The 12,588-nt window shown below is 27.8% G+C and overlaps 1 protein-coding gene across 1 annotated transcript; it reads right to left on the reverse strand.

Moving 5' to 3' along the window:
- Window positions 1-1,593: 1,593 nt before the first annotated feature.
- Window positions 1,594-10,907, reverse strand: LOC120075255 (aminotransferase ALD1, chloroplastic-like). Its single transcript, XM_039028472.1, has 10 exons — window positions 10,749-10,907; window positions 10,449-10,477; window positions 9,556-9,623; window positions 7,729-7,845; window positions 5,697-5,759; window positions 5,497-5,601; window positions 4,572-4,622; window positions 2,962-3,282; window positions 2,660-2,866; window positions 1,594-2,102 (listed from the first exon to the last, which is right to left on the reverse strand). The coding sequence occupies exons 1-10, from the start codon at window positions 10,829-10,831 to the stop codon at window positions 1,785-1,787; spliced, it is 1,362 nt and encodes a 453-aa protein (XP_038884400.1). The 5' UTR covers window positions 10,832-10,907; the 3' UTR covers window positions 1,594-1,784.
- Window positions 10,908-12,588: the final 1,681 nt, after the last annotated feature.

The following is a 12,588-nucleotide window of genomic DNA, read 5'->3' on the forward strand; positions in this document are numbered from 1 at the left end:
TTTAATATTTTAAAGAAAATTAAAGGAAGATTTTCTTTTTCGAATCCTATTTTTATTAAATTTCAAATTTCATTAATAAGTTAAAAAAAATAAAAGTAAACATAACTTTAAAAATAGAGTCAAACCAAATGCGATATCTACGTATATCTTTATTTCTTTTCTAAACTTTATCACATCTAAGAAATTTTTTTAATATACTTATATTTTAAATAGATGAAATGTATCAGTGATAGATTTCTATTAATGTATTGTCCAACGGATTGTTGAGTCATTGATGATCATGTGCTAATGACAAAATTATCCATATGGGAACTTATATTTTAAACATTACAATAATATAATTATTTTAGACCGTCAATGGAATGAACAACTAGTTCAAGGTATGTTCTATCCTATTGATGTTGATATTATTCCGGACGTTCCATTGAGTCGATATGGTGGGGTTGATTCGTGTAGCTAACATTTTGACAAAATGGGACTTATATTCCATCAAAAGTATATATAAGTTGGTGATGCCACTGAAAGTCTCAACATTCTCGTCTAGTTTGAAAGGTTGGTCTAATTGATGGAATCGGGTTTGGAAGGCTCAAATCCCTAAAAAAAATGAAGCGCTATATATGGAGGGCGTTCTATTTTATCTTCCTCCAAAAGTTGATCTCAAGAAGTACCATTTGGATTGCAAAGGGTGGTGTCCTCTTTGTGGAAGTACGACAGAAACAATCGAGCATATGTTGTTTGAGTGTGGTAGGGCTCAACATATTTGGGTTATGCTAATTATAGAATAGATTCCTTTTCGATTTTAACATGTTTAACTAAATATGTTAGTGGATAAATTTATGGCTTTGGTGATGGATAGATTCGTTTTGACTGTGTTGGGGTTTGAACTATCTAGTCTGATCGTAATAAGAAAACCTACAACAACCTCGGTAGCTCCTGTTCCACTTCAATGTTAATGGATTATTGATTACGTCAATCAATATTCGAGATTGAATTCATTTGTCTAGGTTCTCAGGGCTGTATTAAAGGGGAATCCTTGTTTGGTTAGTCTAGCTCATGTGTGATTTATAATGATACCTCATGTCGAGAGGGGATGGACAAAATTGGTTTTGGGATTGTGAAACTTGACGATTCTATGTTTATATTAGCAGCTTCCTACTGGTTCCATGATTAAGATTTGTCTGCGATAGGAGTTGAGGCAGCGACAGTGTTAAAGGCTTAAAGTTGGCCTCAATTATGGGATCCATTCTTTGTCATTAATATACTTAACAAGAAGAATCATCCTTTCGTTGAAATCTTAAATATTTTCGAAGATATTTGGATGACCACTTATGCTACATCTTAGGAAAAGTATTGTTATATTCCTCAAAATGACTGATTCTTTAACTTCTTTGAATCATTCCTAGTTATTTTGGTTTTTGTTTGGTTGTATAAAAAAATGTTTCCATTTTTTAAGAAGTGTTGTACATTAATTTGACATTTTAAATGAAAACAAGTCCATGCATTTTTATTGTTGTAAATTATAAACTTGTGGTTCTTATTCTTACTCAGTCCAAAATCCCACGCCAAAAATTAATAATATAATTGTTCAATTTCTAAAGGGACAAATAGCAATTGTATTACATTATGAAACATAATAAGATTACATTAAACTTTATTAACTATTACTAGAGTTTTCTCTCAAGAAGAAAACATTTCTCACTTATTTATTTAATTTTCACTTTTATCATAACGAAAATTTTAAAATTATAATATAAAGTTTTAACGGCTCGAGAAAATCCATTAAATTATTCTCTCACCCAATTGAAGTTTAATTTGCCAAGACTTGTGAGCCGCTGGGAAGCTTCTAGAATGGTTTCTCTATGGCCGAAAGAACTGACTCGTATATACGACTCACCGCGGGGACCAAATCCCCTTCCCGGAATCGTCACGATGTGTGTCTTCTCCAAAATCTCTGCAAATATCTCCCACGAGCTTGATCCTGGAAAATGCACCCACAGATACGGTGCGTTTTGGCCTCCATAAACCTCCATTCCCAGACCTCGGAAGGCCTCTGCCAAAATCTTGGCGTTCTCCTTGTAGTTATTTAACACATTGCTCACTGCCTGAACTCAATCAATCAGATCGGTGTTAGAGAAATTGAAATCGTCCGAAATAACCCTTTTTAAATTTCACTCTCATAAGTAGTTTCGATTGAGACTGGCCAACTGAGATTTTTTTTAAAAGTTAACATACAAAGATTCACAAAGATCCTAAACCTTTCCAAAATTTATCAATTTGAGAATTCGGGTGAATATAAATTGGGTGTAGGATTCACATTGTTGTTTCATATATTTTTACAAAATCTGATATTTCAAATAATTGAAAGAGAAATTAGGCGAAAGATAAATGAATTTGAAGAAATTTTTTTTTTAAAAAAAAAAAAAACCTAAGATTTGGTGTATAATTGGTAAAGATTACGAAATATTTGAAAAAAAAATAAGAGAATCTCGATGTTCATTTTGCATCGAGAAAGTCCAGAAGAATCTTTTTATTCAAATCTCGGAGGCGGCCGAGATACGACGATCGTTTTGAAATATAGAAACTTTTGAATTTACCGGAACTGCCGCAGGCGGTGGAGCCATGGTTACGGGAAGATTTGGAGATCTAAGTTTTTATTTACCTGAAAACCTTCAGTGGAAAGGCAAGCAAGGCCACCGGCCTGAACAATGTTGGAGGCGCCATTGAAGCACGTACGGACGATTCGATCGTAATCCTTTATGATTGGAAATCCATTCGAGTACGATAGCTCCTCCGGGACCACCGTCCATCCGAGGCGGACCCCGGTGAAGCCTGCGAATTTGGAGAAGGACGATATTTCAATTGCGACCTGCAAGAGACAAATCGAGGATGATCGGCGTCAATTTAAGGAAAATGTAAAGCGAAAAATTAGGGCGTAGAATTTAATTTGGTGAAAATTAGTGCCTGTTTGGCTCCAGGAATTTGGAAGATGGAGGTAGGGCTGCCGTCGGAGATGTAAGCGGCGTAGGAGGAATCGTAGACGATGATAGAACCATTGGCAGTGGCGAAGTCGACGAGGCGGCGGAGTTGGGCGGCCGAGGCGGCGGTTCCGGTGGGATTGTTCGGAGAGCAGAAGAAGATAATATCTGTTCTGGGAGTGTTTGATAAATCTGGAAAAAACCCGTTGTCTGGGTTACATTCCATGTACACTATTCTCTCGTATTTACCGTTTTGCCCTTGTACGTCCCCCGCTCGTCCGAAAATCACGCTTGAATCTATGTATGCCTGTCCCAATGTATTGTTAGGGGTTAAATCGTAAATTTGGTGCAATAGGAACTAAATTTTAATTATAAACCATAATAAGAAATCTAATAAGCCTTTAATATTTTTTAGGAATTAATAATTATTCAAACTGTGAAATATAGTATATATTAGTGATCAAATAAATTCAGGCTTGAATCTCTTCTAAAATTTAACCATAAATAAGTTAATGAAAAATATTTTCTAAATACAAAATTGTTTGTTAATGGACTAATGGGAACATTTATAAAGCATGAGATTGTAAAGAAACTCATCCTAAACATTTAAGAGGAAACGAATTTAGTTTAATTTATTTTGTCTAACCTTTTTTTTTTTTTTCAAATTCAACACAGTTCCTTCCAAATTTCCTAATAAAAAATGAATTAATAACTATTCAAACCGTCAAATTCAACATAGTTCATCTGATTTATAGTATCGGTTAATAACTAATAGATTTATAGTTACTTTGAATCTCCTCTCCTAAAATGTAATTTAGCCATAAATAAACTAATGAAAGATATTTTCTAAATAGAAAATTGTCATCGATAAATGGACTAATTAGAACACTGAGACGGTAAAGCAACTCATTCTAAAAGTTTAGATAGAAACTTATATAGTTTAACTTATTTTGTTGACATTATGCTTTAAATATTTTGGTTCCGTATGGTAATCATTTAGATTTTGTTTTTTTATTTTTGAAAATTAAGTATATTAACACTATTTCCACCTTTAAATTTCTTCTTCGTTATCTACTTTTTATCAATTGTTAAAAAAACCAAGTCAAAATTTGAAAACTAAAAAATATAGTTTGAAAGTTGGCTAAGAATTCAATCATTGTACTTTAAGAAAATACAAAACATTGTAAAAATTTGAGAGAAAATAGATTTAATTTTTAAAAATTTAAAATGAAAAAATGAAAGAATAATCCAACGAAACATAATTAATGTATATATACATTTTTTAATTTTGACAAGCTACCCTCCTTTACTCAATATTCAAACAAGTTTCTAACTTAAAACGTGTGTGTTATATGATAGATACCAAACAAATTCATTAAAATTATAACAACCAACAACCATTCTCACTCACACACACAATATCAGTCATGTGTGTGGACATGTTAAATAATATTAGCAAATTGCTTGTTTTTTTCTCCTTATGCGTTGACATATTAATTGTCAAAGTCTTATTTATATTAATAAATATATAATTACTTATTAGATTCATAGTCAAATGAGTTCATTTATTCTCCATATATGTAGTAGAAAACTTACGGGGAAAGAAGGATCCTGTACAGCCACCGTTACGTGTGACCCTAAAAGCATCTACAAATCAGTTCATCCAAACATTAGTGTGTTTTATTTTCAAATTTTCGTATAAACAAAATACTTTAAAAATAATTTTACACCTACATGAACTTGAAATATGTCAATTCGTTTATAAATATAGCAAAATATCATTGTATTGTGGTCTATCAACGTCTATCAGTATCAATGATTAGATTAATGTTTATCGTAGTCTATCACTGAGTAACATTTTGCTCTACTTAAAATATTTTCAGCAGATTTACATTTAAAGTAATTACCCTTGAATTAATATTTGTTAATAATTTGCATATCAAAGACACCGAAAAGTTAGATGTTATATTTAAAATAAATAAATAAAAAAGAATATTTATGTTTTGGAGTTTTGTTTCTATTTGGTCCATATATTTCAAAATGTTACAACTTAATCCTTGAGTCTCGAGTTTAATTTTTATTTAGTTCCTAATTTAAAAAAATGTTACAATTTTACTTTTGGACTTTGTTTCAATTTGGTCTTTATAGTTTCAAGAACACTGTTAATTAAATATTCACTTCTAGTCACAGTGTTACTTTTTTTTATTAATTTAAAATAATTATAACAATTATAATTAAATTAGTTTTTCTAATTTTTCATCAATATTAGAATTAGTTAAATTTTTTAAATTATAATTATTTTAAATCAATTAACTGAAAATTAAAGCCAAATACTAAAGTGAATATTAGTAGAAATCCAAGGATAAAAGCGTAAAATAATGAAATCTATGATCACATGAAAACTAAAGTCAAAATTCAAGTTAGAAAATACAAAAATTTAGGGACCAAAATATATATTTTTTTGCTTTAAAAAATTATATTTATTATTTATATAATAAATTTATTTATAAATTACAAATACCTGAAGGCGAGAGATGTCACATTGAGCTCCATCAGAGACAAAGACTTCTTCCCCCTTTATGCACATGTTTTTGTAAAACTTTTCAGCAATTCTTTTTCTCAGTGCCTAAAGAAAATTCAAAATTGGCCAAAAAAAATTAATTGGTTAATTAAATTACAATAGTATTTTATTTTATGTTAAAAATAGGTTATGGAATTTACCTTGTTACCCTGCTCATCTCCATACCCACTGTAGCCTTTGACAGTTGACAGATCTAGTGCTTGCTGCATTAAAATGATTAAGGCCTTCATTGTGTCTATTTATGTAGCAAATTTTTTATAAAGTTATGTTTTTAAAAATATATATTAAAAAAAAACTTAAATTTCGATATGAGTTTCTAAAGTCTATTCTTTAGGACTATTTCAAATAATAATAAAAAGAAATAAACAACTTATTTATAAATATAGTAAAATATCACTACCTAAATCACGATATAGGATTGGCAAGAGGGTAGGCAGGGGATTGTTCATCTCTGTCCTCATGCGGATTTTTTATCTCCGTCTTTGTTCCATTCCCCATTTTGAGAAGTCGAGGTCGGGAAATCTCCCTTCGGAGATCAGGTCCCTTGGAAAAAATTCTCCATTCATATTTTCATTTTTAATTGTTATTTTATTTATTTAAAATTTGATATTCATATTGAAATTATAAATATTTTAGTTAATAAATTAGTATTATTATTGTTTTATTTATTAAATTAATAACTAAAAAAATATTATAGATTGTTTATTATAAATTTAATAAAAATTTGAAGTTTAATTATGTTATCAAATGGAATTAAACAAAAAAAAAAAAGGTCAATGATTATATATAAATAGTAGCTTGTTTTATGTATATATTAAAACATTATATATATAATTAAAAATATTCAAGATGGGGATGGGGCGGGATATCCTCCCCATCCCTAACCAGGGACCTTTTTGTGTCCCAAGTTTGACCCTCGTCCTCGATCAAATCGAGGATTCGGCGTAGGTACCTGTGGGATCCGATCCTACAGAGATTTTCCTCATCCCTACCACACACGGATAGTGATACACAGTAGTGATATTTTGTTATACTTAAAAATATTTTCAATAATTTTACCATTTAAAATAATTACTCTATTCTTTAGACCGTTAAAATTGTGTATTTTTATTTAACAATTTTGAGGATAGTTGGATTACTTAAAACATTATATCGAAATATCGATTTGAATCTTTATTCCCATATGTTATAAAAGAAAAAAAAGCTATTTAATCTAGTTAACACAGAAAATATTTTAACATATATATAGTAGATAAAATATTCTTTTTAAAAGAAATAGCAAATGATATAGAAATATTTTAAGAAAAAAAAAATGAGAATTCAATAATATAATTGGAAAAAGGAAAAGTAATATAAGGAAAAACTTCAAACAATATTTAAGGAGTCAAGTCAACCAAGTGTGTAGGCACAATGGAATGATACAATTTCATGTGTAATTTACCAAATAAAAAAGGATAAAAATGGAAAACAATAATTATAATTATTGGTGTTGGCATCCCAATATTGACCATGGGATTTAATTAAGCACGTTATTCATATTTGAAAATGCATGTCGTTAGTCTTTTTTTTTTTGTTTTTATTTATTTATTCATTTACAATGCATGCTCGAACTCAGCATCCCATTGCAAGCATGAAATTGAAATTTGTCTTTAATATATTTTTTTCAACGTTGAAAATTTGAATTTGAAATATATATTAAAAAAAAACTTCAAGAATTATTGAAGGTTTTTTTTTTTTTTTTTTTTTTAGATTGATTGGCTTAAAAGTGAGACTTTTAATAGAATGAGTTAAAAAGTTGAGTTTTGTCACATGTCTTTTTGTTTATTTCGAGTCGTAATTTTACAGCTCATGGTTATTAAACAATTATCTTGGCAAACCATAATTTTATAATCGAAAATAATATTATATATATAGAGAGAGAGAGATAGAGAGAGTTCAACAACTGTGTAGGGGATTGGACATCGATCTCTAGACATGAAAGTATGTTCAATGTTATTGAGCCAGGCTCGTTTAGCATCACTTGTATTTTTGTGACCTACCCATTTTTACTCGTCAATTTTATATTTTATTGATCTAAATATAGAGAGGAATCGAATATTTAAAAACGCATATTAGGGAAAAAAACGATTTATATATGCATGTAAAGATTGATAAAAATAGAATGATGATTACTTTTGCCATGGCTGATGTAATACAGTCTGGTATAGGCTCTGAAGTGTCACCTATTCCGAGTTTAATTATCTCTGCATTTGGATACTTTTGAGAATGTTCATATTCTCGTCTAGCTATCTGTTTCAAAAAAAGCACAATTAAAACGATGTCGTATTGGTACTAAAACTGAAGTCCACCTACATACATATTTTTACTTTTGCATAGGAAGCATTTTACACGTCTTCATCTGACATATATATATATATATATATATATATATATAATTGGTTCAATTTCTTTTTAACTTCATGATGTGAAGGAAGAAATCACGCATAAGTTGTTATCAATAGATATGCAACTTATGAATTTTGAAAACTACGCAAAAGATAATAAGTTTAAAAATAATTCAGCCACCCAAGTCCTTATTATTTGTTTATATAAATTCAATTAATTAATAACATTTAGGATTTTAAATCAATGACTAGGGATCTTTGTAAGTTGGGTTAATGACTTTTTAGATTCAATCCAATTGTTTTGTAAATTTTTCAACCTAAATAACTTATATTAAAAAATAAACCCAACCCAACTATAAAATATTTGTGTTGGATTAGTTTGAATTACGCGGATTATTTATTTAAAATTTCGTTCTAAAAATAAGTAAGAGGTAAATATGTAAAAATTTTCAAAATGCTAAAAACCTATTTTTAAGAGTTGTTGGGAGTAAATTATTCAAAAAATAATAAAATTAAATAAAAAACTATTTTTAAGAGTTGGAGAGTAAAATATTCAAAAAAATAATAAAATTATATAGAACTAAATATATATATATATATATATATATATATATAATATATATATATATATATATATATATAAATGTGTATTATAAATGAAAAAAATATGTTTTAAAGTTAATTATAAGTTCGGGTTGGTTAGGTTATATTAGGTGTAATCATAAACCAACTCAACCCATAAAATTTTCTAACTCAAATGACTTGATAACTCAAATCAAACAGCACGAGTTAAGTTGAGTTGATCGATTTTTTTTGGATTATCAGGTTTTTTAAATACCCCTATCAAATGACATTGAAATTAGTAATGATTAATTTGAAAATAATTTATTTCAAAAATGCTTTTTTTAAAAAAAAAAAAAAATCTAAAAGATAAACAAGTATGATTTTTTTTCGTTCTTAATTTTTATGCTTCAAAAACTGGATCAAAACTGCCAAAGGGCGGAACAAAAGCTTGATCAACATTGTACGAAAAAAAAAATCGAATGATTTTTCTTTTAAAAAATAAAAATGGAGACCATTAATTTTTTTATAACAAAGAATAAAAATAATTATCAGCATTTTCATTTCCCTTTCTAAAGAAAACTTTATAATATAATCTCAAATATAAAATATTCTACAAATTGAACTGCAACTTTCTAAAGGACAAATTACAAAAGTCACTCTTAAAGTATAATAGTAGTTACAATAATACTCTTAAATTTTTAATTTTAAAATATTGAACCCTCAAATTTATATAAGAGTTAAAATTAAACCCTCAAATTTTCATAATTATATAAATAGTAATGATCGTATAAATTTGAAAGTTCATTTAATTTTATCATTTGTAGGTCTACTATATTTATTATAAATTTAAAGATCAAATTTTAACATTTTTAAAAATTTGGAGTCCAATTTTTATAATTAAAAATTTAAAAGTACAATTATAATTAGGTAAGATTTTTATCTTAAATTGAATTTGCATCGTACTTTTGGCGCGATTTTTGCAATGGTCTTAAATTGAATAATAAAAAAAGTACACCATATCGTGGGCTTATCGTAACGTATGAGTGAGTACCTCAGGGAATAAATATCCAGTCCTCAAGTTTTCCATATTGACGCTTCGCATGACTTTTGTGCAGTGACCTACACGTGTCAACATACCGTTCCACGTCAATCACATTCAAAATTCCAAATCCCCACCTTTTTTACATTTCAAAACTATTAACCATCATCTCAAACTCAGTAGAAGAATGGATAAGTCTTTATCTTAAAACTATTTTAATTTCAACAAATTGCATTTTAAGCTTTGATAAAGTGTCACAATCTTTATTTTTAAATTCATTTCCAATTTAAGTTTTGATAAACTATATCACAATCTGTATCATAAATTTAAGGTCAAATCAAAACATAATTTAGTGAAATGAGATCAAATTAAAACATTAATTATCATTCTAAAATTTGATGATTCGGTCCTTTACTATTACATTTATGATACTCAACAAGAATTTTTTTTAGAGAATTATAAATTAAAAGGAAAGAGTTGCCCCTCAACTTGTTCAATAAAAAAAATTAATATAATTTGTCAACTCGACAAATCTAATCATTGAGTACATGTCAAGTTATTTATTTGTTAATAGTCAATTTAGCTAAAAAAATTGTCAATCAATTTCAAACATCACAACTCAAAATATAACGTTTCAAACACGAGAGACCAAGTAGACAATACACACCAACTTCAAACGAGTTATTAGTGGATAAAAGAATCATTAAGAAATATATTCAACTATTAATTGAAATGCTTAGTTGTGTTAACATGTTCAATAAGAGATTGATAGAGAGATAAATAAAATAGTCTCGATGAGTTCATCTACTTTCTTACATTATTCATTAAGTAGCTATGCATATGGTAAAATAATGGCCAACAAATAAGCTTTCATATATCTAAAAAGAAGGTTTGCTCTATCTTACCACTTTTATTCTCCTTCACGTGCTTCAAACTGCATTAATCAAATCAACAACTAAATTAAGTTGAATCGACATCTTATTTCTTAGTTTAAATACATTGTTAAATATATATATTTGGTCATTTTTGTTAAAATCCACAATAAAAAGAATAACAACATATAGTAAAACTCAAATTTCAATGTACATCACAATTGACGTTTGATGATAGCAGGTGACAATCAGAATAAGATATAAAAAGAAAATCAAAGTGAAAAGGTTAAAGAATGAAAGTAAACGAAAAATTGTGTTGGAAATGAATAGGACCTTTCAAAATGAAGCTTGGATTTGGGCTGCAAGGAAATGCATGATGAAACTTGGAAAGCATAATCCAACATTTGCTTCAACATTTTGCTTCTTCTTATTTTCAATGCCAAAATTTTCAGCCCTTTATATGCTTTCTTCGTTTACAATCTGTCCAATAAAGTGTGTGGATGGATGTGTATATATATATGCACATATATATATACATATTCATAGCTGGATTTTAAAGCCAATTAAAAATTTAAATTAAATAAAATAATTTTATATTTTTTAAATTGCGAGTAGGATTGATTCAGCCAACTTTAATTTTTCTTGGCGGTTCTTGGTAGGGAATAATTTTCTTGTTGAATTCCTTGAAACAACACATGCAATTTCGATAATACTTTCCATTTGAAGACTTTGTAAAATTACCTAGAAAGTTTGTAATTGATAATTTTTTTTCCTTCATTCTAATAATGGTTTCATTTTTTTTTTCTCAAAATGAATATAGCATATAAGATTTCAAATATTGATTTTAATGTTAAAAGGTTGAAATCCCTACTCTCATATTTAAAAAAAAAAAAAAAAAGTAGTATATATATATTATATTATGTTAACTAATCAATGAAGTTATATGTCATTGTTTCATAAAAAAATGGTTATTTTAGTCCAAATTCAATTAAATAACTATAATTTAATGTCACCTAAAACACTATAGTTTGACGGTGAGATGGGTAGATTCATTAATTAAATATTTCAATTAGGATTATATATCTCTTCTTTCATATTATGCGTTAATTATGAATTAGTATTTTGTTAAGTAACTTGCTCACATTATAATTTGATGATAAAAATTAATTTCACAAAAATATTTACGAGAATAAGAGATTAAATCTTCAATCTCATAACCATAGAAGATAGTATATGTCATGTATCGTTGGATTAAGCTAATTTTCATGAATTTGATATATGTTTTTTTTTCCTCAACATCTTTATAGAGTCGCGTCATTTTCTAAAGTAGTAGTAGTTGTCTTTGGTTTGAAAACTTTAATTAAAAAAAAAATGCCAATCCATCTCCTAGGACAGGAAGTTTGCATTTTTTTGACTTTTTATACGTATCACAATACAATTTAAACAAAAAAAATTAACTTTATGCAGTCTTATATGAACGAGTATTTGGATTCGAACTCCAACATAGTCGTCCAACATCATTAAATATATGTTAATAACTATTAAGTTAGTTCACATTAAGAGACATGATATTTATTTTTAAAAAATAAAATATTTTATAAATTATATATAGATATATATTAGATTATTATATTTTTTTCTGCAATATTATCATGGTAGATGCCAATGGTCTAATTTGTAAAAGGAAAAAGAAAAACAATCGATGATCTAACATTGAAAAAGAATAATAATATGATATCGTTAAAAATAGTTTAGTTAAAACACTAACTACTATTCGTTTCACAACATTATTATTTTAATAAAATGATTAAAGAAATTTAGGTCGTAATTTAAATTGAATTTCCTTGTTACTTGTACGGAAACCGACAAGAAATTATCGTCGCATTCGAAAAATTATGGATCCACGGACAATAATAATAATAATAATGTTTATAGGCTACATTCGATGCACCATGGAAATTTTGCACAAATTTTTGAGGATACGAAACCTAATTTCCACATCAAGAATAATGATGCAAAATCCAATAATAAAATTTCCAATCAGTTCACATCACTTTTATTATTGGCTTTTCAAACCTTGTAGACTTGGAAAAGTCTCAACATTTATTATTATTACTAATATTATTATGTTGTTTTAGAAAACTTAAAAGGATCTAGTTGTCAAAAATTTCAA

Source organism: Benincasa hispida, chromosome 4 (genome assembly GCF_009727055.1).
Source record: "Benincasa hispida cultivar B227 chromosome 4, ASM972705v1, whole genome shotgun sequence".
In the NCBI taxonomy this organism is placed as follows: Eukaryota; Viridiplantae; Streptophyta; class Magnoliopsida; order Cucurbitales; family Cucurbitaceae; genus Benincasa; species Benincasa hispida.

Coding starts and splice junctions, on each gene's coding strand:
- LOC120075255 (XM_039028472.1), bottom strand. CDS start 10,831: ATGTTGAAGCAAATGTTGGATTATGCTTTCCAAGTTTCATCATGCATT. Junction 10,478..10,748: donor TCCAAGCTTCATTTTGAAAG/GTCCTATTCATT, acceptor TGATTAATGCAG/TTTGAAGCACGTGAAGGAGA. Junction 4,623..5,496: donor GTGACATCTCTCGCCTTCAG/GTATTTGTAATT, acceptor ACTGATTTGTAG/ATGCTTTTAGGGTCACACGT.